This window comes from Eschrichtius robustus, chromosome X, assembly GCF_028021215.1.
Source record: "Eschrichtius robustus isolate mEscRob2 chromosome X, mEscRob2.pri, whole genome shotgun sequence".
NCBI classification, from domain to species: domain Eukaryota; kingdom Metazoa; phylum Chordata; class Mammalia; order Artiodactyla; family Eschrichtiidae; genus Eschrichtius; species Eschrichtius robustus.
This window is the reverse complement of record NC_090845.1, coordinates 129938245-129966198: the sequence shown is the minus strand read 5'-3', so window position 1 is coordinate 129966198 and position 27954 is coordinate 129938245. Positions and strand designations below refer to the sequence as shown.

Genomic DNA, 27954 nt, shown 5'->3' with positions numbered 1-27954 from the left:
TTCTGACCATCCTTTAAATGCTTGTGATGCTTGTGTTCCTCTGGATTCTATTCCAGTCCCTTCTTTTTTTTCTTATTCTTTCTGGTTGGAATCAATCATTCACTGTGATTTCAATTACCATCTATATACTGATGACTCTAAACTCTTATATCCAACCAGACCTTTCTCCTGAGCTCCAGAACCATATATCTGCCTACTAGTCATACCTACCTGGATGGTCCATAGGCACTTAAAACAGCCTATCCAAAAATGACTCATCTCCCCCTGCCAAACCTGCCCTTCTTCTCACTGTTCCAGCTTAGCACCATCTTTCCAGTTGACCCATCATTTAGAAACCTGAAATTAATACTCTTTTCAGCACCCTAATTTCTTCCCCCCCACACACTGATCACCTAGTCCTATTGATGCTACATGCTAAACAGCTCTCAAATCTACTTCTATCCACAAGTGCCACTACTCCAGCCGAGGATACCATATTTTCTCATCTACATTAATACCACGGTCTCATAACTGGTTCCCTTGACCCCAGTGTTGCTCACTCCCAATTCTCCACACAATAGTCAGAGTGACCTATAAGGATTAGATCTAACCATACCATTCCTTTGCCTGAAACCCTTCATTGGTTCCTGCCAACCACAGGATAAAACCCAGCCCTTTAATGTGGGTTATAAGTTCTTCTGATTTAACATCTAAGATAAAGTTGCTGCCATCCTGAACTATCTGCAGTGCTCCAAATACTCCATGCATTTGGGCCTTCATACCTGAAGCACGCCTCCCACCACACAGTGATGCCATGGCGAACGCTTGTTCATCCCTCTTACCTTTCATTTTATGTCTCTTCCTGAAGTCTGGGCTAGTGTCCCTGCCATCTGCTCCCACAGAACTTGGTACTCCTCCCATCACAGCCCTGTCATTACTTCTTTACCCAATTTCTTCCCCAGCTGGATGGTGAGCTCCATGACGGAAAGGCTAAGTCTATCTTGCTCATGATTATATCCCCAGTACATAGCCTAGCAGGGGCTAAGTCAATGTTTGTTGAATGAATGAGCAATAAGCCCAGGTAAACTTGAGCCCTACACATTTCAAAGAGGAAAGTAAATCATAAAAAAAGACATAAATTTTTTAAAAAATCTATTTTATGTATGTCACAGAACACAACTGTTTTCTTCAAAAAGTAAATATAAGATGATAACAGTGTTCAGCTCTGGGTAGTGGATTATGGTTGAGTTTTTTTCCTTTCTTCTACATAGCCTTTTTACCAAATTGTCTATAATGAGTGTGTCTTACTTTTATGGTGGAAAAAATAATGTTATAAATTATAAACTACAAAGAACCCCAACAAAAAATATTTTTACCTCTTTTCCTCAAAACAAAGAGTGCCATATACAGTGAAATATGATCACTGGGTTTTTTCTGCCACTTTGCTTGAAGGTGAATAACAACATGAAATCTCTGCTTTATTTAACACCAAGAGAAGTATATACATGTTGATAACATAACCCAAGTTGCAAAAATCACATCACTATCTAGGACCTGAAATGCAAGCAGTGCTTTTCATATGGTTTTTTAAATTCTGTGGCAGCTATTCTTTTTTTAATCAGTCATCAATTTTATACACATCATTGTATACATGTCAATCCCAATCGCCCAATTCAGCACACAACCATCCCCACCCCACCGCAGTTTTCCCCCCTTGGTGTCCATATGTCTGTTCTCTACATCTGTGTCTCAACTTCTGCCCTGCAAGCCGGTTCATCTGCACCATTTTTCTAGGTTCCACATACATGCGTTAATATACGATATTTGTTTTTCTCTTTCTGACTTACTTCACTCTGTATGACAGTCTCTACATCCATCCACATCTCAAAAAATGACCCAATTTCGTTCCTTTTTATGGCTGAGTAATATTCCATTGTATATATGTACCACGACTTCTTTATCCATTCCTCTGTCGATGGGCATTTAGGTTGCTTCCATGACCTGGCTATTGTAGATAGTGCTGCAATGAACATTGGGGTGCATGTGTCTTTTTGAATTATGGTTTTCTCTGGGTATATGCCCAGTAGTGGGATTGCTGGATCATATGGTAATTCTATTTTTAGTTTTTAAAGGAACCTCCATACTGTTCTCCATAGTGGCTGTATCAATTTACATTCCCACCAACACGCAAGAGGGTTCCCTTTTCTCCGCACCCTCTCCAGCATTTGTTGTTTGTAGATTTTCTGATGATGCCCATTCTAACTGGTGTGAGGTGATACCTCATTGTAGTTTTGATTTGCATTTCTCTAATAATTAGTGATGTCGAGCATCTTTTCATGTGCTTCTTGGCCATCTGTATGTCTTCTTTGGAGAAATGTCTATTTAGGTCTTCTGCCCATTTTTGGATTGGGGTGTTTGTTTCTTTAATATTGAGCTGAATGAGCTGTTTATATATTTTGGAGATTAATCCTTTGTCCGTTGATTCGTTTGCAAATATTTTCTCCCATTCTGAGGGTTGTCTTTTCGTCTTGTTTACGGTTTCCTTTGCTGTGCAAAAGCTTTGAGGTTTCATTAGGTCCCATTTGTTTATTTTTGTTTTTATTTCCATTACTGTAGGAGGTGGATCAAAAAAGATCTTGCCGTGATTTATGTCAAAGAGTGTTCTTCCTATGTTTTCCTCTAAGAGTTTTATAGTGTCTGGTCTTACATTTAGGTCTCGAATCCATTTTGAGTTTATTTTTGTGTATGGTGTTAGGGAGTGTTCTAATTTCATTCTTTTACATGTAGCTGTCCAGTTTTCCCAGCACCACTTATTGAAGAGACTGTCTTTTCTCCATTGTATATTTTGCCTCCTTTGTCATAGATTAGTTGACCATAGGTGCGTGGGTTAATCTCTGGGCTTTCTATCTTGTTCCATTGATCTATGTTTCTGTTTTTGTGCCAGTACCATATTGTCTTGATTACTGTAGCTTTGTAGTATAGTCTGAAGTCAGGGAGTCTGATTCCTCCAGCTCCGTGTTTTTCCCTCAAGACTGCTTTGGCTATTCGGGGTCTTTTGTGTCTCCATACAAATTTTAAGATGATTTGTTCTAGTTCCGTAAAACATGCCATTGGTAATTTGATAGGGATTGCATTGAATCTGTAGATTGCTTTGGGTAGTATAGTCATTTTCACAATATTGATTCTTCCAATCCAAGAACATGGTATATCTCTCCATCTGTTGGTATCATCTTTAATTTCTTTCATCAGTGTCTTATAGTTTTCTGCATACAGGTCTTTTGTTTCCCTAGGTAGGTTTATTCCTAGGTATTTTATTCTTTTTGTTGCAATGGTAAATGGGAGTGTTCCCATAATTTCTCTTTCAGATTTTTCATCATTAGTGTATAGGAATGCAAGAGATTTCTGTGCATTAATTTTGTATCCTGCAACTTTACCAAATTCATCGGTTAGCTCTAGTAGTTTTCTGGTGGCAGTTTTAGGATTCTCTATGTATAGTATCATGTCATCTGCAAACAGTGACACTTTTACTTCTTCTTTTCCAATTTGTATTCCTTTTATTTCTTTTTCTTCTCTGATTGCCGTGGCTAGGACTTCCAGAACTATGTTGAATAATAGTGGTGAGAGTGGACATCCTTGTCTTGTTCCTGATCTTGGAGGAAATGCTTCCAGTTTTTCACCGTTGAGAATGATGTTTGCTGTGGGTTTGTCGTATATGGCCTTTATTATGTTGAGGTAGGTTCCCTCTATGCCCACTTTCTGGAGAGTTTTTATCATAAATGGGTGCTGAATTTTGTCAAAAGCTTTTTCTGCATCTATTGAGATGATCATATGGTTTTTATTCTTCAATTTGTTAATACGGTGTATCACATTGATTGATTTGCGTATCTTGCAGAATCCTTGCATCCCTGGGGTAAATCCCACTTGATCGTGGTGTATGATCCATTTAATGTGTTGTTGGATTCTGTTTGCTAGTATTTTGTTCAGGATTTTTGCATCTATGTTCATCAGTGATATTGGTCTGTAACTTTCTTTTTTTGTAGTATCTTTGTCTGGTTTTGGTATCAGGGTGATGGTGGCCTCATAGAATGAGTTTGGGAGTGTTCCTTCCTCTGCAACTTTTTGGAAGAGTTTGAGAAGGATGGGTGTTAGCTCTTCTCTAAATGTTTGATAGAATTCACCTGTGAAGCCATCTGGTCCTGGACTTTTGTTTGTTGGAAGATTTTTAATCACAGTTTCAATTTCATTTCTTGTGATTGGTCTGTTCATATTTTCTGTTTCTTCCTGGTTCAGTCTTGGAAGGTTATACCTTTCTAAGAATTTGTCCACTTCTTCCAGGTTGTCCATTTTATTGGCATAGAGTTGCTTGTAGTAGTCTCTTAGGATGCTTTGTATTTCTGCGGTGTCTGTTGTAACGTCTCCTTTTTCATTTCTGATTTTATTGATTTGAGTCCTCTCCCTCTTTTTCTTGATGAGTCTGGCTAATGGCTTATCAATTTTGTTTATCTTCTCAAGGAACCAGCTTTTAGTTTTATTGATCTTTGCTATTGTTTTCTTTGTTTCTATTTCATTTATTTCCGCTCTGATCTTTATGATTTCTTTCCTTCTGCTAACTCTGGGTTTTGTTTGTTCTTCTTTCTCTAGTTCCTTTAGGTGTAAGGTTAGATTGCTTACTTGAGATTTTTCTTGTTTCTTGAGGTAGGCTTGTATAGCTATAAACTTCCCTCTTAGAACTGCTTTTGCTGCATCCCATAGGTTTTGGATCATCGTGTTTTCGTTGTCATTTGTCTCTAGGTATTTTTTTGACTTCCTCTTTGATTTCTTCAGTGATCTCGTGGTTATTTAGTAACGTATTGTTTAGCCTCCATGTGTTTGTGCTTTTCACGTTTTTTTCCCTGTAATTCATTTCTAATCTCATAGCGTTGTGGTCAGAAAAGATGCTTGATATGATTTCAGTTTTCTTAAATTTACTGAGGCTTGATTTGTGACCCAAGATGTGATCTATCCTGGAGAATGTTCCGTGCGCACTTGAGAAGAACGTGTAATCTGCTGTTTTTGGATGGAATGTCCTATAAATATCAATCAAATCTATCTGGTCTATTGTGTCATTTAAAGCTTCTGTTTCCTTATTTATTTTCATTTTGGATGATCTGTCCATTGGTGTAAGTGAGGTGTTAAAGTCCCCCACTATGACTGTGTTACTGTCGATTTCCTCTTTTACAGCTGTTAGCAGTTGCCTTATGTATTGAGGTGCTCCTATGTTGGGTGCATATATATTTATAATTGTTATATCTTCTTCTTGGATTGATCCCTTGATCCTTATGTAGTGTCCTTCCTTGTCTCTTGTAACATTCTTTATTTTAAAGTCTATTTTATCTGATATGAGTATAGCTACTCCAGCTTTCTTTTGATTTCCATTTGCATGGAATATCTTTTTCCATCCCCTCACTTTCAGTCTGTATGTGTCCCTAGGTCTGAAGTCGGTCTCTTGTAGACAGCATATATATGGGTCTTGTTTTTGTATCCATTCAGCAAGCCTGTGTCTTTTGGTTGGAGCATTTAATCCATTCACGTTTAAGGTAATTATCGATATGTATGTTCCTATGACCATACTCTTAATTGTTTTGGGTTTGTTTTTGTAGGTCCTTTTCTTCTCTTGTGTTTCCCACTTAGAGAAGTTCCTTTAGCATTTGTTGTAGAACTGGTTTGGTGGTGCTGAATTCTCTTAGCTTTTGCTTGTCTGTAAAGCTTTTGATTTCTCCATCAAATCTAAATGAGATCCTTGCTGGGTAGAGTAATCTTGGTTGTAGGTTCTTCCCTTTCATCACTTTAAGTATATCATGCCACTCCCTTCTGGCTTGCAGAGTTTCTGCTGAGAAATCAGCTGTTAACCTTACGGGAGTTCCCTTGTATGTTATTTGTTGTTTTTCCCTTGCTGCTTTCAATAATTTTTCTTTGTCTTTAATTTTTGCCACTTTGATTACTATGTGTCTCTGCCTGTTTCTCCTTGGGTTTATCCTGTATGGGACTCTCTGCGCTTCCTGGACTTGGGTGGCTATTTCCTTTCCCATGTTAGGGAAGTTTTCGACTATAATCTCTTCAAATATTTCCTCTGGTCCTTTCTCTCTCTCTTCTCCTTCTGGGACCCCTATAATGCGAATGTTGTTGCGTTTAATGTTGTCCCAGAGGTCTCTTAGGCTGTCTTCATTTCTTTTCATTCTTTTTTCTTTAGTCTGTTCCGCAGCAGTGAATTCCACCATTCTGTCTTCCAGGTCACTTATCCGTTCTTCTGCCTCAGTTATTCTGCTATGGATTCCTTCTAGTGTAGTTTTCATTTCAGTTATTGTATTGGTCATCTCTGTTTGTTTGTTCTTTAATTCTTCTAGGTCTTTGTTAATCATTTCTTGCACCTTCTCGATCTTTGCCTCCATTCTTATTCTGAGGTCCTGGATCATCTTCACTATCATTATTCTGAATTCTTTTTCTGGAAGGTTGCCTATCTCCACTTCATTTAGTTGTTTTTCTGGGGTTTTATCTTGTTCCTTCATCTAGTCTATAGCCCTCTGCCTTTTCATCTTGCCTATGTTTCTGTGAATGTGGTTTTTGTTCCACAGGCTGCAGGATTGTCGTTTTGCTTTCTTCTGCTGTCTGCCCTCTGGTGGTTGAGGCTACTAAGAGACTTGATGGGAGGCTCTGGTGGTGGGTAGAGCTGACTGTTGCTGTGGTGGTCAGAGCTCAGTAAGACTTTAATCCATTTGACTGTTGATGGGTGGGGCTGGGTTCCCTCCCTGTTGGTTGTTTTGCCTGAGGCAACCCAACACTGGAGCCTACCTGGGCTCTTTGGTGGGGCTAATGACAGACTCTGGGAGGGCTCACGCCCAGGAGTACTTCCCAGAACTTCTGCTGCCAGTGTCCTTGTCCCCACGGTGAAACAGAGCCACCCCCCGCCTCTGCAGGAGACCTTCCAACACTAGCAGGTAGGTCTGGTTCAGTCTCCCCCGGGGTCACTGCTCCTTCCCCTGGGTCCCGATGCGCACACTATTTTGTGTGCACCCTCCAAGAGTGGGGTCTCTGTTTCCCACAGTCCTGTCGAAGTCCTGCAATCAATTCCCACTTGGCTTCAAAGTCTGATTCTCTATGAATTCCTCTTCCCGTTGCCGGACCCCCAGGTTGGGAAGCCTGACGTGGGGCTCAGAACCTTCACTCCAGTGGGTGGACTTCTGTGGTATAAGTGTTCGCCAGTCTGTGAGTCACCCACCCACCAGTTATGGGCTTTGATTTTACTCTGATTGCGCCCCTCCTACTGTCTCACTGTGGCTTCTCCTTTGTCTTTGGATGTGGGGTATCTTTTTTGGTGAGTTCCAGTGTCTTCCTGTCGATGACTGTCCAGCAGCTAGTTGTGATTCTGGTGTTCTCGCAAGAGGGAGTGAGAGCACATCCTTCTACTCCGCCATCTTGGTTAATCTCCCCTGTAAGCTATTTTCAATAAGAATTCGGATTCTGGTTTGATGCATAAAAACTGAATTAATCTTTATTTTGTATTTAGAAATAAACACAACAAAAATAAGAACTAATTTTTATCCTTCTAAAACACTCCATCAGGTTTGGATGACTAGGACAGTCTCTTCTGCTCTGAAAGACGTGTCCTTCTCAATGGGAAAATAATGCTACAGGAGAAAAGTAAAGTAGAGTTAAACAACTTGAAAACTAGTATACACACATCACACTTTGTTACAGAAGGAACTGACTGCGACAAAGTTCTCAAATTCTATATACTGAATGCTATGATCAACTTAGTTATTTTCAGTTTGCCAATGTATCATCTTATTACAGTGAGGCATACAGACAAAATACACTATAGCAAATACCATTACAATGACATTTTCTGAATAACAAAGTTAACTTCCATGCCTCAGAGAATGACCCACAGAAATCAAGTTTCGTTAGTCTAGTTATAATGTCATATGTGTGCATACACGCATGTGTGTGCATATATTGGGTTGGCCAAAAGTTTCGTTCGTTTTTTTCCATAAGATGGCTCTAGTAGCGCTTAGTTGTGTTGAACTTCATTCGAAACCATTTTGTTAGATTGTGACAGCTGTCATATCAGCACGCATTTTAAAAAAACTTATCAAAACTGATGAATTTTTGTGTAGCCATTTTAATACTGAAGATGGAAGGAAAAAAAGCAACATTTCCTGCATATTATGCTTTATTATTTCAAGAAAGGTAAAAAAGCAACTGAAACGCAAAAAAAAAAAAAAGATTTGTGCAGTGTATGGAGAAGGTACTGTGACTGATGGAACGTGTCAAAAGTGGTCTGCGAAGTTTCGTGCTGGAGATTTCTCGCTGGACGATGCTCCACGGTAGGGTAGACCAGTTGAAGTTGATAGCGATCAAATCGAGACATTAATTGAGAACAATCAACATTATACCACGTGGGAGATAGCCGACATACTCAACATATCCAAATCAAGTGTTGAAAATCATTTGTAGCAGCTTGGTTATGTGAATCGCTTTGATGCTTGGGTTCCACATAAGTTAAGCGGAAAAAAACCTTCTTGACCGTATTTCCACATGTGATTCTCTACTTAAACATAACAAAAACGTTCCAGTTTTTAAAACAAGTTGTGACAGGTGATGAAATGTGGATACTGCACAATAATGTGGAACGGAGGAGATCGTGGTGCAAGTGAAATGAACAAACACCAACCACACCAAAGGCCGGTCTTCATCCAAAGAAGGTGATGTTGTGTATATGGTGGGATTGGAAGGGAGTCCTCTATTATGAGCTCCTTCCGGAAAACCAAACGATTAATTCCAACAAGTACTGCTCCCAATTAGACCAACTGAAAGCAGCACTTGACAAAAAGGGTCTGGAATTAGTCAACAGAAAACGCATAATCTTCCATCAGGATAACGCCAAGACCGCATGTTTCTTTGATGACGAGGCAAAAACTGTTACAGCTTGGCTGGGAAGTTCTGATTTATCCACCATATTCACCAGACATTGCACCTTTGGATTTCCATTCATTTCGGTCTTTACAAAATTCTCTTAATGGAAAAAATTTCAATTCTATGGAGGACTGTAAAAGGCACCTAGTGACCTATGAGCTTCAGGAGCTAATAGAGTGCTACAGTGACACTCCAACTGTCAGAATGAGAGTAGCCGAGTAGCAGAATTTTGAGTGTCAGGTTATACTTGGGCGGGGCGGGTTGGGGGGTACAACTGTCCAAGAAAAGAGGAGTCTTGAAAATACACTGGTGGGGGAGATACTCGTAGAGGGGTACACTGAGCTAATCCTCCCAGCTCTTTAGGAGTGCTGGAATGTGTTTTAAAAGGCGGAAGGAAAGAGTCCTAATTTTAGGAAGTAGTCCACAGATTCATGCTCTCATATTATAGATAAAGCTGCATAAGTTTACAAGTCCACATAGCTATACCTACCAAAAAAACAAGAAAAGCAGCTATTCTGAGACCTTTTCTGAAGATCACTCAGAGGTTTTAGGTTAAAAAAGAAGCATGTTCAGGATGTTTTAAGCTGTGTAACACACCTGAAGTTGTCACCAGGGTAGGGACAGGGTGCTACTGTTATGTTAACTTTTCCATAAACTTACTGGTTTATTATTTCTTAGTGGAAACTTTTTTTCCTTAAAATAAAAATAACTTTTCTTTGCTCAAAAAGATAAAAAGTTTTGGGAAGATGGAATTATGAAGTTGCCTGAAAAATGGCAGAAGGTAGTGGAACAAAAGGGTGAATACGTTGTTCAATACAGTTCTTGGTGAAAATGAAAAATGTGTCTTTTACTTAAAAACCGAAGGCACTTTTTGGCCAACCCCCAATATATGTGCATGCGTGTACTGCATTAAAGTTATACAAAGTAATACATAGGTATGTGTAATAATATACATGTATTATTATTATATATACTTACGTATTACCTTATATAAATAATATGTCAATTACATACACATATATAATACCTTGTATAAGGATTTTCTTTTGTTTCCTCTGAGATAAGTCACTTTTCCTATTCATCTAGTCCAAATCTCCATTTTGCAGCTTCATGAACTGAGCCCAGGAAAGTTAAGGGACTTGCCCAAACTCCCACCGTAAATAACAGGAGAACTGGGACTAAAGCCAGAGTCTCCTGACGCTCGGTTTAATGGTCTGTTATTCCACTCCTCTCCTTCTCCATAACTGAGGCTAGAAATCAACACCTTAAATTTGAGTAATGTACTGCAATTTTCAAAGCATTTTCACATATGCTTAAGCTACACACACACACACACACACACACACACACACACACACACACATACACACACACACACTCTCAGCTGATGGTATCAAGGCTAAGTTACTTGCCCATGGAAATGCCACTACTTAATGGCCTGAGTCTCCTGACTCCCAATCTAGTACCCTATTCCTTGAAGTAGACTTCTTTTCTCACAAACCATTTTATTCTTACTGGGCCCTTGGTAATTACTTTGGGAGGAGGAGACCCAGGCCAAGGCTAGGGGATCTGTAAGTCTGTGCAAGTGAAATGAGGCCCAGGTAGTCCCCTGGTGTGTGATTCTGGGATCCCCTCTCTGAACCTCTTCTAATACTGGATTGTGTACGTTTGGGGAGCAGGTAGCTGAAAGTACACCTAGGATCCAGGATTTGATCTCAGGTTTGTCAGACTCCTGAGGCTATGCTCCTTCCCCCGGATATGCCATGTGGTCAACACACATGGAGGACCATGGTCATTATTATTTAGCAAGGGTGTCTATCATGGAGCTTCAGAGTCAGGGCAGGCAGATTCCATTTCTTTGTTTCCCTGAAGGGCTGAACTATGTATACCAAATAATACGGCACCCAAACAACCTAGCACATTTCTTGTCCACCTTCCTCCCATCCAAGTATCCCTAGTGATAATATTTGTTTCAGAAGCTGATACTCCTGTGGTCCAAACATTTGTGGGATAAAAAAAAATAGGCATCAATTGAACCAAGATGATGATAACAAGAATCAAATATTAAATACTTCAACTTTATATCCTATTGTCATTACCTTTGGTCTCCTGCTCCTTTTCATCACCTAATCCTTCCTCATCCGTTGCTTTCCCTAACGTTTCAGCATTCCTCTTTAGTTTCCTTCTTCGGTTCTTCAAACCCTTTAAAATTATGTTGACTTTCCTTCGTAAAGGATTGGCCCATGTGCTGCAATATTAAAAGTTCAAAGTGAAACCTTACTTCTCAACAGTGACAGAACAATAACAATGGTGGGTTATAAGGAAAAGGCTATTTGCTCACATAACTCTTTACACATTCCCACCTAATTGTTTTAATTCCAGATTTAATAACTCTGATAGAAAGTATTACACTTGGCTCAATCACATTTATCATTGTAACCATAATTATTATTCTATATAGCATTATTTTGATCATTGGATCCTCTGCAACAGGAATGCCGTCCTACTTCCCTCTGCTGACATCAATGTTACCGACCCTTCAAGATCCAGCTTATATATTATTTGTCTAGATAGCCTTCTCTTTCACTCTTAGCCTATAGGGATCCCTCTCTCTTATGAACTTCAAAACTAAATAGTAATAGTTCACATTACATGATCATCTACAGTTTTACAATTTCGCACTCACACTCATTATTGCTATCATTGGGTATTCAATCCTGTTCTTCCTTGCATTTGTGTGGACAGTGGATGGAGGTGGGTACTTGAGAGCCTCTCACAGGCCAAGAACTTGGCCAGGTGCTTTACATATTTTATCTTATTTAATCCTCTATACGACAGCCCTATAAGGTGCAAATGATTAAACTGGGGCTTAAAGAGGTAAGATAACTCATCCAAGGTCATACATAGCTAGTAAATGGAGGTGTTACTAGTATTTGAACCTATGTCTGTCTGACTCAAGTACAGACGTTTTCTATTAGACAACACTGCAGCATTAGCAAATAATGACTAATAACGGCAGGTATGATAGAATTCCTGCATGCCAAGGCCTGTGTATAAGTACTTCATGTGCATGATCTTATTTAGTTAATGAGGCAGGTCCTATTTCTATGATTTCCATTTTTCATACAGGGAAATTGAGGCACTGAGAAGGAAGGTAATTTGCCCAAGGTCACCAGACTACTCAGTACTGGAGGCAGGATTCAAATCCAGACCTGCTTACATCTAAAGCACAATCTCTTACCCACTACGCTATTGTAGTCTATTTTGTCTATTGTTGTCTTATTTTTCCCCTCAGAGCTTGGAAATAACTTCAGGCTAGAGCTCTTTACCTTGTAACTTCATATATCCCACAGAGCCTGGTAACCCAGTGAGGACTCAGGAAATGTTAGTTGATATTTATGTTTACAGAGCTTTCCCTTTCTAAATACCTAAAACCAATCCAAGGAAAAGAAACAGGAATGCCCAAAGCAGAGGTAAGGATGGAAACCCAAAAGAGAAAGAAAGAGAGAAAGATTTGCATATAAGATTATGAAGAGGTAATGACAGATACATATTCCTATCCTCAGCTCAATGCTAGATAGCGTACAGAAGAGGATACCTGGCCCTGACAGTGCTACTTAGCTATACAGAGCAGCGGGTTCTGTGCATGTGGGGCCCAAAGATCGAAACTCCTGACTTTGACATGATGACTCTGAAGGTAATACTCACTTTTCTCCCCTAAAACGACATTACTGGGTTGTCACTGAGCTCCATTAGCTAAGGCAGATATAGAGCAAATAAACACCTTTTTCTCAATTGATCATAAAAAGTCTCCAGGCATAAATGAAACAGTGGGTGAAGGCCAACAATACATTTATATGATTTACCTATGGTCTATTCACATTGCAGTGCTGTTAAGTGCAGTCTCAAAACCAAAACCAAACCAAACCTGAAACAACTGCATAGTTCTCAGTCCCCTGGGGCTGCATGTGTTTCAGAATGCAGAAGATTTTGGATTTTAGAAAGGTAATATGACATGATGTACTGCATATTACATGACACTCTCATGGGGTCTGGGGCAGCATGTCATGATCAAACAGTAATATTTCTACAACAAAATATATGAATATTCACCCTAAGCATTAGATAATGACTAGAAAGTGTCTCAGGTCAGGTCAGATCAGGTTTTGCTGCCAAATGAGTTAGGAAAAAAGTTTTAGGTTTGCAGAACTTCTTGAATTTCAGAAGTTTAGATAAGAAATTAGGGACTTATACTTTTTTCCAATGCTGTGACTTCAATATATCTTACTTCACATAATTAAAATGACTATGTTTTCTTTACCCACAGGTTTTAGTTTAAATTTAATGTACATTTCCCCTTAATTAACAAAGAAAAATGCAACACAGCCTTATTATTTTAAAACTCACTGCACTGGTTTAGGTTGCAGAGGACTTAATATTAGGTTCAACCTTCTAACATTACTGAGATCCAAAGTTACATTTTCTACCCAATATCTAATGAGAATGCTCAAGGGGGAAAGTAAGGGTGAGATTATTTGTTCAGTGTCCTAGACGTGATTTTCTTCTTTTCATATAAAATGTCATATATTGTCACCAGCATACTCACACTTGAAATATACAGATCAACTTATCCAATACTCATTCACTCACTGACACATCTGCTCATTTATGAAATTAACGCTATTCTAAATAGCGAGACGTAAAGATGAGTAAGACATGGGACCTGCCCTCAAAGGAGCTTAAAACCTAGAAGGGAAGGCAGATATATAGGCTGATAATTACGTCACATTGAGATAATCCAAGTAGAGGTAAGCAGAGGTTGGTAGAAGACAAACAGGAAGAAGCCTGACCCGATCTGGGCAGTAGGTTTGGGGTAAGCTTCCTAGAGGAGGTGACATCTAATATGAGGCCTGCATTCTGGGTGGAGTGAGCCAGATAAAGAAGAGTGGAGATGGGGAGATATATGAGAGCATTTCTATCAGTGGGTAGGTACACTGTGTGAAAAGCTCAGAGTGGCAAGGCAGCAAGTTGTTTGTAAGCATCAAGTAGAATAGTGTGGCTGGAAACACTAAGTAGGCCCACTGGGAATTTCTAGTGATACATATCTATACAGTTGTGAGGCTTTTTTTTTCCTCTAGGAATTCCCAGAAGCCTAGATGTAGAAGCAGAGAAGTGGTGTGGATTCAATTTCAATGAAGCAAAGGAGCTGGAAAGACTGTATTAATGTTAACAGGCAATAGGATCCAGGGTATATAAAGAAATCAGATGACGTCAAAAAGGTAGAAGACCAGGGGAAAAGAGAGCGTTAAAGAGTCTGAAGGTCTCAATGAAAACAGGGGTAGCAAAAGTGAAGAAAGGAAAAACCTAGAAAACAAGGCACTCCCCTGCTCCATGGTCAAAGAGTAGGATTTTGAAGTTTAAGATTTCAGAGACTCATAGGTTCAATTTTTGATGAATGACAAGGTTCAGGATATGGGCACAAAAATGGGTGGCCAGTGCAGAGTGCAGGCAAGAGTCCTCAGAATTGAGTACATCAGGGAAGTCTAAGGCTATGGGCTTAGATGGCTCATAACATGGACAGCGAGGCTATCCAGGAAGATGATCAGATGGAGAACACAACACCTAGCAAGTGCCTAAACCAAGTAGGAGCTCAATAAAGATATGCAGAAAGAATGAATGAATAAACGGTTGAACTGGAGAATCTAGTGCAATTCCAAATGGGCTGTGTACCGGATTCATTTGGGGTGCTTTAAAAATATAAATTTCAGGACCAAACCTCAGACTTACAAAATCGGAATCTCTTGGGTAAAGCCCAGCAATGTGTATTATTAAATATTCCTAAGGTTACTTCCATAGAAGCCATCTACAGTCCACAGTTTGAGAAACACTGATCTAGTGGGTTGATTTTTTCCATGTTTCTTAATAAACTATAATTCATTAATATAAATACAAATTATTTAAGATAGTTAAAGAACATAACATCACTTTTATAGCTAGGAAAGCTTATAAGCTTAACTTATCATTTGCAATATCACAAAATAGTCATAAAATCCACAGAAATGACTAACTAGATTATTCCAATAATTATTTACTGATTTGCTTACCACATGGTCTAGAGATCAGTGGTTCTCAAACTGGAGTGTACATGAGAATCACTTGTTGGGCTTGTTAAAACACAAATTGCTGGACTTTAAACCCAGAGTTTCTGATTCAGTAGGTCTGGGGCGGGGCCTGAGAACATGCGTTTCTTACATGTTCCAAAGGGATGATGATGATACCTGTGCAGAAACCCCATTTGGGTATCCCCAGTTCTAGACTCAAAGAAGTATGAAGCTTGGCCCCAGTGTCCTCACAGAGGTTACAATTCAGCTAGAAAAAGAAAACAAACAATAGGAAACAAAGGATAATTACATGTTAGATTATGTGGATAAGAATACCAGCACAGAAAGAGGTTTTAAGACAAGACAAAACACTGGAATCTGGAGCAGTTGCAGGACACTTCATGGAAGAGTTGGGGCAGCTGCAATCTGAAGGTAAGAAAGAATTCAAACAAGTGAAGAGGATGAAGAAGAACAATCCTAAGATCTAGGAAGAACATGGGCAAAAGAACAGAGGCAAGACTAAAGCCTGGGGTATGCCAAGAAAAGTAAAGAGAGTTCCCTGGCTGGAGCAAAAGATACATGGAGTATTATAAGAAATATTACTGGAGTTACAGAATGAGTCCAATATAGATGAAAGCCACAGCCCTTTGAGTGGACTTGAAGCAACAAGATGCTGATGTTTTTATCTAATTTTATTCCTATTTCCTATAGTAAAAAGAGCGAGAAGTCGGAAGACAGATTGGAATCCTTGCTCTATCACTACGTAATCTTGAGCAAGAAGCCAAACCTCCCTGCACCTCTCTGTCTTGAAGGTCACACAAGACAATGTATGTGAAAACTTCACATAAACTGGAAAAGGTCAAACATGCTCATTGTTTTTATCTGTACCTTTTGAGTGTGACTTTCTATCTTGGATACTTGTATATACCCTTTATTAGACTATGTGTCCCTTGAAAGCACAGAGCATGATCTGATTCACCACTTTGCCCTTCACAGCACCTAACAGAAGGCCTGGAATCCAGATATTCTTGAATGCACTAGAAGTTCTTGAATGATATAATGAAATGAAATAATGCTATTTTAGGAAGGTAAGCCTGGCAGGATATAACAGGATGGATTAGAAGGAGAGTAGACTAGGGGTCCACGTATATGTCCAAATTAGCTTGGCAAGCATCCTTACTCACTCCCTCCTTCCTAACGGCACAGCCACACACTCCTATTGAAGTGCCAGGAAACTTCTCCAGGACCTAAAGCCTAGCCATCTTCCAAAAGCCACCTGCAGCCCCATCCCAGTTATTGTGTCTCTTGTATAAATTCTTTGTATTGGACATATCATCTCAATGCTCTCCTCAGTTCCCAATTCTGCCTTTGCATTTGGATGCTAGCTAGTCTTGTGTTATGGACTGAATGTTTGTGTCCCTAAAATTCGTCTTGAAGCCCTAGCTCCCAGTATGGTTGCATTGAAGATGGTACCTCTAGGGAGTAATTAAGGTTAAATGAGGTCATAAGGGTGGGGCCTTGATCAGTAAAATTAATGTCATTATAAAAACTAATTTTAAAATTCTTTTTAGTAAAAACCAGAGAGCTTGCTCTTTCTCTCTCTACCCCCTCTCACAGGCAGCATGGAAAGGCCATGTGAGCACACACAGAGAAGGTGGCCATCTGCAAGCCAGGAGGAGAGCCCTTACCAGAAACCAAATCAGCTGGCATCTTGATCATAGACTTCTAGCCAGCAGAACTGTGAGAAAATAAATGTTTATTGTTTAAGCCAACTGGACTGTGGTATTTTGTTATGGCAGCCCTGGAAGACTAATATATTTTGCTCCCCTTTTGCTCCTCTCTTGAAACCACTTACTTAGGACAGCAGTTGACAACATAAAAGGCCTGGACTAAGCTGCGACTATGAAATATGAGAAGAGGTAAATCCCAGACTCATCCCAAAGGAAACCAAAAAAATGACAGGGAGCCTAAAAGAATAGAATTACATATTAAGGATAAAGGAAAGTAAATAGTCACAGATGATTCCAAGGTTTCTAGCCTGGGAGACTAAAGAAATCACTGACAGAAATGAACAGGTGTCAAGGGGAGATGATCTGGGAGAAAAAGAAGTTCAGTTTTGCAGTGCTGCAGGAAGTGCATTCTGCACTAACAGAACACCTAATTCATGAAGGCAGTTGGAAATATAAAACAGATAGAGGTGAGGATTTCAGGATGTATGTTTAAGAGTCATTTATCCAGAGAAGCCCAGAACATTATGTTCAGAAAGGACTTCAGAAATTTTCTAACTCAATTCTCTACTCTAACTTTATGAGAAAATCAATACCAAAAAAAGTTAAGCTCACTATAAAACTGGTAGTGAAGGCAGAAGTAGAACACAGATCTTTTAAAATATTCTTTCTACTACATACTTGTAATATTCTCTGATAGATGAGAATAAGGCTTTGGGAGACAACCACAGTTGGGAAAACAAAGAGAAGCAAATTGAGATGGATCAGAATGGTAAGGAGAACAATGAAATCCAAGGAAGGAAAGTTTCAAAAAGGGAGCAGTCAACAGTGTACTTGTGACAAAAAGGTCAAGTTGGATGGAAACTGAGAAAAGGCCACTGCATTTTGCAATGAGGTTATTAGTTACTTGGCAACAAACTCTTCTTTTTAATAGTACCTAATATCCCAGAATTCTCTAAAATGCTGCCCTTGGAGTCCCTGCAATAGGAATACCTCAGACATATAATCCGCATATAATGAGGTTCTCTTATTATTTCAATAACTAAATTACCTTGAGCAGGGTCCAAGAAGAACTGGCTTTATGTGAATTTCAAATCTATAGTGACTCATGTTAGAGAAGGGTTCCAGTTTGCTCACATTCTCATCTGATCATATTTTGTCAAAGTTCTTACAGTCCAGCCATACTTTCAAAATTTATAGACTTTATTTCCTTTCTTTGAATTCATATGTATATAATCCTAGGAACTTCAAACCTTTCAGCAGTTGGCTAATTACTGCATAATCCTTTTCAAAATAACATTACTAATTATATTGTACAGTATAATGAGACACACAAACATAGGGATTTGAAAATGTAAATGCCTATTTTTAAAATTCAATGGGTGATGATTTTTAGGCAATTTTTGACACATTTATTCCCAATTCTTTACCTCCCATTCTATGAGAGTAAGTGGTATTAAGATTATCTACATAATGAAAACCACATTATAATACAGAGAATCACTCAGCAGGATTTGTCTAAATGTAGAAATTTTCAGTAACAGCCATCTGGCAAGCAGCAACATTGAAAGTGTATGGGGGATGTGCTATTTACATCATCTGTGTATCAGATGATCTACAATCTTAAAAAAACGTGGCTTTTTTATTAGTTGAAAGAAAACGTAGTCTTGTCATTTTCAGACTGAGTTCTGAATTTTTCTTAATTCGAACTTACAAATTCAATATGACAGGAAGAAAAAGAACATTGAAAATACACTTCATCTGATTTTACTAGGCATGGTATTACAATGTTTGAATCTTCCACCTTACTAAAGCTATGTACACACTCAAGTATCATATCACTATATAATACACAGATGTTTAACTGGCATATACATACAGATTAAACTTTATATAAAAACAGATAAAGATTAGAAGCTGAATTTTGCACTTGAAACTACTGTTATTGGCACTGTATTACTGTAACAGGAAAAATTCAGTCACCCCCCTTCTCCTCTCTCGCCCTAGAGCCTCCTCCCCTGCTTCCTTTTGTCCCAGTCCACCTGTTTGTTCCTTCATCTCTATGTAAGTCTTAAGCCTACCAGTGACACTTAAACCTAATGAGGCTTCTGATCCCTATTAATGAGAATAAAAATAGATCTTACATAACCTTGAGGACATAATGAATTTCAAAATGCATCTTATATGCAAGTTTAATAAGGCTATTAGTAGCAAATTCTTAGAAAGCTTTTCACTAATGCTCTCTGCTCCCTTTTGTATATGTGAACCAGTTCAAGCTGGCTTGAGTTTTCTGTTTACCTGGTTCATACCACACTTGAATTCAAGCCAAGTAGAAGTAAACTACAGATTCAGTTACAGATTATTAAAGGGGCAAAGTTCAGCCACTCCTGCTTAGAAATGATAAGCATTTAAGGGATCTATAGTAAGGAGACTCCATCTGGATGTAATGAATTCTGTGGGAGGGCCCCATCCCCACCTAACCCAAATCTTGTCCTACCTTCAAAAACTCAGCTCAAATAGCACTTCCACCATGGAGCCCACTCTGTCCTCTCCCACTCAGCCTTATCCCCAATGCCTCAGAACTTTTATAAGTTACTGCCGCCACTCATTTTAGTCCTTAATTATATTCCATCTTATATTGTTCTTAATATGTCATGCTTGGGATTTATTTTAAGGTAGATTCAAGCTCCTTAAAACTCCTAAAAAGAGCCTATCTCTTAGACATTTCTGCATCCTCCACAATACCTAGCGCAAGCAAACAGTGACTGAATATGGTCAACTGTAGAAAGTGTAAATCAGGCATTAAAGAATAAAATGCATTTGTCTCTGGAAAGTGATTATCCTCTTTAGGTAAACTGCTTTCATTCCTCCCCTCTACTCATATTATTTCTCATTTTTCATCCCTCCAACTCTTGCCAGTTGTTAGCTCCTTAGGTTACCTGTAAATAAAAGGCACTGTCCAAACTATAGGAGTTGAGGAATGTCAAAACATCATTTGTTTGGCTTATGACTGAAGGCCAAAATAGAAGAGCTACAACAGCTTTTTCCTGAAGGAATGTATATTTAATGTATAGGAAAGGATCCAGCAAGAGGAGCTTAAGAGTATCTTCCAGGGACTTCCCTGGTGGCGCAGTGGTTAAGAATCCGCCTGACAATGCAGGGGACACGGGTTCGATCCCTGGTCCGGGAAGATCCCACATGCCGCGGAGCAACTAAGCCCGTGCACCACAACTACTGAGCCCGCGTGCCGCAACTACTGAAGCCTGCACGCCTAGAGTCCGTGCTCCGCGCAACAAGAGAACCACTGCAGTGAGAAGCTTGTGCACTGCGACAGAGTAGCCCCTGCTCACTGCAACGAGAGAAAGCCCGTGCGCAGCAACGAAGACCCAACGCAGCCAAAAATAAATAATAAATAATAAATAAATAAATAATTTTTTTTTTTTAAAAAGAGTATCTTCCAATGCCTCAAAGGTTCTTCCAACAACGAGGCCCAGATCATGTTACTCTAGATATGCATTTCGCTGTGGGCCCCTCTGATTCAGACAAACAACTGTGTTTGGCTTCTTTCTTTTCTTTTTCTAAACCACTACACATTGATTTTACTGCTGCATCTATTTCCCTTTTATGGGATCATTTATTTTACCTACTGTAATTTACTACTGTAATAGTTTATCTAGCTCTTTATTCTTTGAGATGGAGAACAGAAAGTGAGTTAAGGGGATAGCTCTAAAGAGATACCTTGCCCCCAAAAAGGAGGGTTTAGCAGGCTTTGGCCTCCATTTAAACTCCTTGTTTGGTATCAAGGATAGGATCTTTGTTCTAACACAATTATTCTCCTTGCTTCTAAAATCAGCTTACCAGGAAAAGCTGACAGTGCCCCATCCACCCTCAACCATCCACTGTTCCTGGAAATTCAGCTAAGCAGCAAGCTGAAACTGACACCTGCTCTGAGGTTGCAACAAACAGCTCAGGATGACTGAAGGTACATACCACTCTTACACAAAATAGTAAAGTATGTAAGTAAGTAAATAAATAAATAAACCATAGTAAACCAAAATTTATGGCATTCTATATATATACCATTCACATTGTTCAAGTCTCTCAAGCACTTTGTATTACGTAAAAAGAAGAAAGTATGTTCTTACCAAAGGATAATCCTCTGGAACTCATTTTAGAGAAAACTCCAGTGTACCTTAGCATCCCCATAAAACTCCTTGGCAGAGGCATAATAGAGGGACCATAGCGAAATTATTACACCAGGCCTATTATAACAGACACTCTAAATTGCATGGCATAATCCTAAGCTACCTATTTCTAGCAAATAATATTTCTTTTTTATTCATGGGTTATTTTTATATGAAATCAAGCTTTGGAGGGAAGACAGAAGGGTCAAAAATTCCACTCCTATTCCCATTCACCTGTGAAAAGAAAGAAAAGAAAGAAGCCTAGGAATAGAGATAACTCACTCATTATAGGAAACTAAGTGAAAACTGAGAAAAGAATTGACAGTCATGCAAACTGGAAAAGTTGAAAGGCTGTGACCCAATAGTGTCTTCAAAATGGTCTGAGAAAGTGATGAAAGCAATGAGAAAGTTTAAATCACTATATGACTGCCTTCCAGGCTAGCCAACTCCATCCACTGTATTTCTTTATTCATTCAACTATTCATTTATTCAACAAAAATATATTAAGCATCCACTATATGTGAGGCATTCTGCTATGAACTGAAACTACAATGATGAGTATGACAAATTCATCAGACTCAAGGAAAAGGTACAAAAAAGAAAAAAAAAGACTTAATGATCTTTATGGAAAATAAGGTAACATGTACAGTCTAAATCTTCCGGTGAAATCTAAATAATTTCTTGGTAACTCAAATATCACCTTCTTATTAACTCGAATAAAAACATCAAAGATGCTTAATCTTCAACAGGCACCTTTTCTTTACCAAAATGTTTAAGGAGGAACTTGCTCTCAGGGTTGTGCTAGTGCCGACCCTGCACTTGCACAAACCTGAGAGTGAGTGCCTCACTCACCCCACCCTAGCCCTGGCCCTGCTCTCTATCTCCACACCCACTCTGTCCCAGTAGGTGGGGAGCTATTTAGAAAAACTTACAAGCATCATGCCAACAGCCCACTGAGATTTTGTACAAGATGCTAATAAGAAATCTGATACAAATTGGCTTGAAGGAAGATCAAGGCTTTAAGACCCAATGGTAGATGACCATCTACTAGATGGAAACTAACACTTCTGGGAATCCTTCTGATTTGCAGTTAATAACCACGTCCACTCCACATATCCTCAGCTCACTGATTTATTTTTCCTTCCCATTGGGATTTTGTTTGATGAGGGAATGTACAGACTATGCAAGAGGATGTCTTAAATTTATGGAAAAATAAAATAACATGCATTGAAGAAATATTTGGTTAACTCAACTTTTAGGTTTTTCCCAAGCTACCTTCTTTTAAACAAAAGGGACCCAAACATAATCCCTGTGCTTTTGGAGCTATGAATAAATGTGTCTACACAGAAATATTCAAGTATACTCAGCAATCAGCAAATAAAAGTTTATGTTTGCCTACCTCCTCCGGCAAAACAGGCAGCAATAAATGGGCAGACATCCCAGGATGATCATGCTGATCACACCAAGCCCAAACATCCGGAACATCTGCGTAGGCTCTGGTGGTTTAATTATATCCTGTTATTTTTATGACTTAAGCAAGAGAAGCAAATCTGAGCTCTTTCATAGTCTTTATAAAAAAACTATCAGTTAATAAAGTAAAATAAGGAGGTATTCTTATATGACAGGTAAATATCACTGGTACTCTATAAGTAGCAGGAGTTCATGAAATGTTCTTGAAATACAACTAAAGGTTACACTATAAGTATGTTCCCCCCAATGGAAGCCTTAACCAAATGATCCTACTGTTTTTGTTAACAGATTATTACGATTCAGACTATATATATTTCTTCCTATGACCCAAGCATGTTTTTTCCTTGGCCATATGTTATATATCCTAGAATACTCAGGAAGTGAATTCATCTATGAATACTTAACTTGACAAAGGAATGGTTTCTTAAATGTTTACTTCTAAACTATAAAACATTATATTAAATGAGAAATCAAGAATCTGCAGGTGAATAAGTATATTTTATTCTTATATTCATTTGGAAACGCATTCTAATATGATTGGGGAATTGTAAGTCACGGTTCAATTTTTCCCTCTACAAGAACCAAATGTCTCTTCACACATAATATAAAGACTAAACTGATGAATGAATTATAAACACCATGTGACAGTGTTAAAATTGTAATACTATGTTCATGATCAGGTTTCAGTTTCCATTATTAATACTAGATATTCAACAAAGACCTGTAAATTGAATAGGGACTATATTAACCTAAGACACTGTTTTGCATGCATCTTTTTTGTACCATTTGTTGGTAGTTAATCATATCAAATATGTCCATAAAGGGACCAACTGGTAATATGTCCCCACTATCCAAATAAAGGAGCAAAAACAGATGGTCTAGTGTTCAAAACATTGTAAAGAAAAAAAATCTTAAGAGAAGAACCTAATTCAAAAACAAAAGAACAAAGAGAGAAACTGACAAACAGACTTAACAGGAAACATTCAAGTTACTGTTACATACTGAGATGCTGAAGAAAAGATAAATGAGAAGAATTCTACTCAGGGAGAAAAGATGGGAAGAGAAAGTAAGCTAAGGCATGCCTGACTGGTATCTTCTCCCAGGCATTGAGGGTTACATCTCATAAAGCCTGGAATCTATGGGACAAGATAGTGACTAAAGCAAAAGAAAAGATGAAACTAATTTCAAACTGCCACAGTCACACCTAAGGACTAAGCAGAAACGGCTCATGAATAGAGGCCTGACCACCTCAGGACTTTCTACAGATGGTATTGCTCTAGGGCTGGGAGCCTCCTTTCAATGTTAAGCTGAGAGACCCAAATTTAAACTTATGCCATCGTGACCTGTTTATTCAATTTTTAAAAACAGGAATATAATAAATGTAAAAGGATTAACTTACTGTCTTTTAGCGGGGCAAAACAGTTGAAGTTACTGGTCCTAGATGACGAATAACAGCATTTGTATCCCAAACATTGACTTTTGCTAAGATCTTGCAGGTGATTGCAAGGCTTTACCACCTGATTCTCCTTTGGAATGCATGCTTTTAGAAACAAAATGCAAGAAAGAGAATTCAGCATGGTTATTAAGTACTTTCCCTAATTAAATAATTACTGCAAGACAAAAGAAAAGAAAAACAAACACTTAAGCTTGTACATTTAAAGAAAAGATTGAATGACATATACAAATAGTAATAAATGCTGAAAAAATAAGAGTTAAACTAAAAGTTACCACAAAGTTACTTAACATCACACATTTCCAATTCTAGATAAACTGCAGAAAAATATAAACTGTTAACAGATCATTGGTAAGGTAGTTTTTGTTTTTTTGGTTTTTTAAAATTTATTTATTTTATTTATTTTATTTTTGGCTGAGTTGGGTCTTCGTTGCTGCACACGGGCTTTCTCTAGTTGTGGTGAGCGGGGGCGGGGGGGGGGCTCCTCTTCCTTGCGGTGCGCGGGCTTCTCATTGTGGTGGCTTCTCTTGTTGTGGAGCACGGGCTCTAGGCACGCGGGCTTCAGTAGTTGTGGCTCACGGGCTCTAGAGCGCAGGCGCAGTAGTTGTGGCGCACGGGCTTAGTTGCTCCGCAGCATGTGGGATCTTCCCGGACCAGGGCTCAAACCCGTGTCCCCTGCATTGGCAGGCAGATTCTTAACCACTGCGCCACCAGGGAAGCCCGGTAAGGTACTTTTAAAATGACTATAAACATAAGCTGAGGAGTAGTGATACAAATATAACACAGAAAGGGCTAAATAACTAGAACAGGCCAAATGCCCTTAAAACTAACACCTTGTTAAAAGAATACCACAGATACCCTCTCACTCAATTTTACTAAGCTACAGAAATGCACTGAATCCATCAATGAGACTGAATGTAAGTAAAATTCACACAGTTTACTGCTAGAGAGTAAAATAAGTAATACTATTGGCATTGACCTACTTTCTGTGAACACTTAATCATATTGGCACTGCAGTATGTTTTAAGATTCTTCCTTTTGGCCTTAAGTTACAACTCTATAATTTTGAATAGGCAATGATTTATGGCATGAATACCAAGATTCATGCAACTGTAAGAAATTCATGCATATCTGAATCTGTAAGATTCACAAGCTGAAACAGCTGATTTTTTAAACATCCTGCTTTATATGAAAAACAAGTGACAACTAAAAAGGCAGATATCAGATTTTTATTTGAAAAGAAAACCTTTACAGTATGGCTTAAGGCCAGCATAGATTCAGTTCAATCTCCAATACTATCAACAACTACAGACTTAGAAAAGTAATAAATGATGTTTTACGATCACTCTGAAGCACTTCAACATCAGCAAAGAATAATAGAATGGTTATAAGTATATTATTACCTCTTGGTATATTTTTTTATATTCCTCTACTTTAAAGATTGGCAATTCCTGAAGCTCAGGTAAAAATAATAACAGCTACCATTCATTAGTCACCTGTTTGGGCGAGGTATCTTGCTTTACGCACATTATTTCCAATCTTCACAACAAACTCTCAAAATTAGTTTTACAACCTCCATTTTTAAAATGAAGAAATAAAGGATCAAAGTAGCTTGCGCAAGGTCACAAATTTAATGCATTACCAGTTGGCCTGGATATTCATTTCCCAAACATTTTAGACATGTGAGAGCTTAGCCTACTTTGTTGTTATACTCTAAGCAATCTGTTCTTCAATTCTGCCAGGCCCACAGTGACTCTCCTCCCCAGGATGGACTGCATCTAGAATACCATGTTCAGTCCTGGACATCACACACTCAGGGAAGGGTGACAATTGTCAGGCCCTGGTCAGAGATCGGATGGACTTCCTGTGTGCTGAGTTCCTCACTATAGATATTGTTCAAAGACCACTTTCCAGGAATGAAAATCATACAAGAAGAGATTTTAAATCATAGAAGAGACTGGACTAGATGATCTCTAAGGTCCCTTCTAATGCTGGGCTTCTGTTATTTTATACCTAAATCGCATCTGATGGACTTTATGCCAGATACTAAAATTAGCTTTTAGACTCAAATTACTAATTTTGAAGAATAAAAAGGGTAGAACAATTTCTATCAGGTTTAAGCGTATGACTTTATCCAAAGGGAGAAGGATTGTGCGACCTCTCAAGCTTCCCTGCCAGTCTGTCTCAAGGTTATCATTTTAATCTGCAAGAGATGAATCTATTACTAACAACAGTCTAATGATGAGAAGACGGTCTTTTTGTTAGTGCTTAAGTGGGAAGAATATTCATTTTTAATTATATAGGGGAGGAAATAAATTGGTTAAAAGTACTTCACATTTTATGAACTTGTAGTTATTCTTTTTCAAGAATACAGTATATAATATTTTATAAATATTTAATCACTGTTGAAAGAGTTGAACCAACCTAGGTGTGATATTTCTCTTAAAATGGAACAGTCTGATTTTTTGGGGCAAAAACGTCATCTCATAAATTGATTTTGACTCAACGTACTGCACCAGGTTGGAGGAGTATTTCAGAAATGCAGATATCTTATTTAGACTATTTTTAAAGGTGGCTTCAGTGTTTGTATAATGTACTTATTATAGGTAGCTATGGGACAGTTTACATCTGCTATCTTCTCAAGCCCTAAAGCTTAAATCATCATTTGTTGTTTATGACGAACTCCAGTGCTCACTATTCTTTTAGCTTCACAACATACCACCTTATCAGACTTCTCTTTCTCCAATCGATTTGACCATGGCAGTATTTTTAAATAAATTATTTAAGGAGTTCGTTTATTTTGCTATTCTCATTGGTAGCAGATGTCATAATGCTTGTTTTGAACTGGAAACCTCTTAGAGAAACATGAAGCGATTTATGCAAAATCAGAAGAATTCAGTGGTAGGGTCGGAATTAAACAATGGATACAATTTTGTGCTTATATATGTACATCAAATTTTATTAGAATAAATTCTGCATGATTTTTAATAAAAGCTTCATCTTTATAATTCACATATGTCAATTTATTTGAACCTTCTCCTTGAAAGGGCACCACATGCTGTACAAAATGAAATGTGTTTATTTGTGGTTAATCTCAGGGGCCGTCACGTGCTTGATAAACACATTATATACAGAATCACAAAAAGACAGAGATGATGTGACTTGAAACCTGAACTTTTTATCATTAAAACAGATGGGAAAACATCTGGTATATTCCATAACATTAGAGCTACACAGTACCCTGATTAATGCCACAGAAGACATTGATTTCACAATACCGGATCAGTGACTAAATTTCAAGCAATGCCATTAAGGTACATTTTGAAAGGTTTAGAGATTTGTAAAGGAAAAGTATTCTGTAAAGAGTAACAAATATTTATGGAATGACTTAAAATACTGTCTCAGTTCATCTTCGCAATTCTTTCTGGTACATATTTTCATTTTAAAGATGAAGACATTGAAGTTCAGAGGTTATCTTGCCTAAGCCAAAGGGCAGAGTCAGGATTAAAACTCAGGTTTGTCTCACTCCAATGCCAATAGACCACACTGCCTCCTAAGCATTTAACTACTGTTTTCAAAACAAGGACATTGGGAGGAATAAAATAAAACAGGAACTTACTTGTTGGAAAGAAAAAACTTAACAGAGCTTCCCAGGCAGCAGTTTCTTCCAGAGGTTGTCCATTAGCATTTTCATTGCTCCACAGAATATATTCACTTGGAGACACAGAATTCGAGAACCCTTAAGAAAAGTGAAATTATTAATCCCAACATATAACGTATTTATCACTTTCTTTGACCCTTTAAAAGTAATTACCTGTGCTTAAGTTAAATATGGAAAGTCTAAGAGCTAACAGACATTGCATTTAAAACCCGTAACAGCTTAGGTACAATTAATAATCAGAATATGTTTTTGCTGTGAAACTGAAAAATTGAGTATTAAGTTTAAATAAATTAATTAGAAAATAAATAAATTTCAAAATGCTTAAGCTGTAGGCCGACACATCCCATTGTTACACTGTAAACTAACGTACAATAGTGAACTTGCCTCTGACAGTCTTGACATTCGGAGGCCCAATCAATTAACAACT

The 27954-nt window shown here is 38.3% G+C and overlaps 1 protein-coding gene across 1 annotated transcript in view; it reads right to left on the bottom strand.

The window, feature by feature from the left end:
* FMR1NB (FMR1 neighbor) overlaps window positions 1-27615 on the bottom strand; it is a gene marked incomplete at its 5' end in the record, with an annotated part of 61520 nt that extends 33905 nt beyond the window's left edge. The window contains 4 exon segments of the mRNA XM_068532708.1: window positions 11031-11179; window positions 22343-22439; window positions 23813-23953; window positions 27486-27615. Of these exon segments, the coding sequence (XP_068388809.1) occupies window positions 11031-11179; window positions 22343-22439; window positions 23813-23953; window positions 27486-27615 (517 nt within the window).
* Between the last annotated feature and the right edge of the window lie 339 nt (window positions 27616-27954).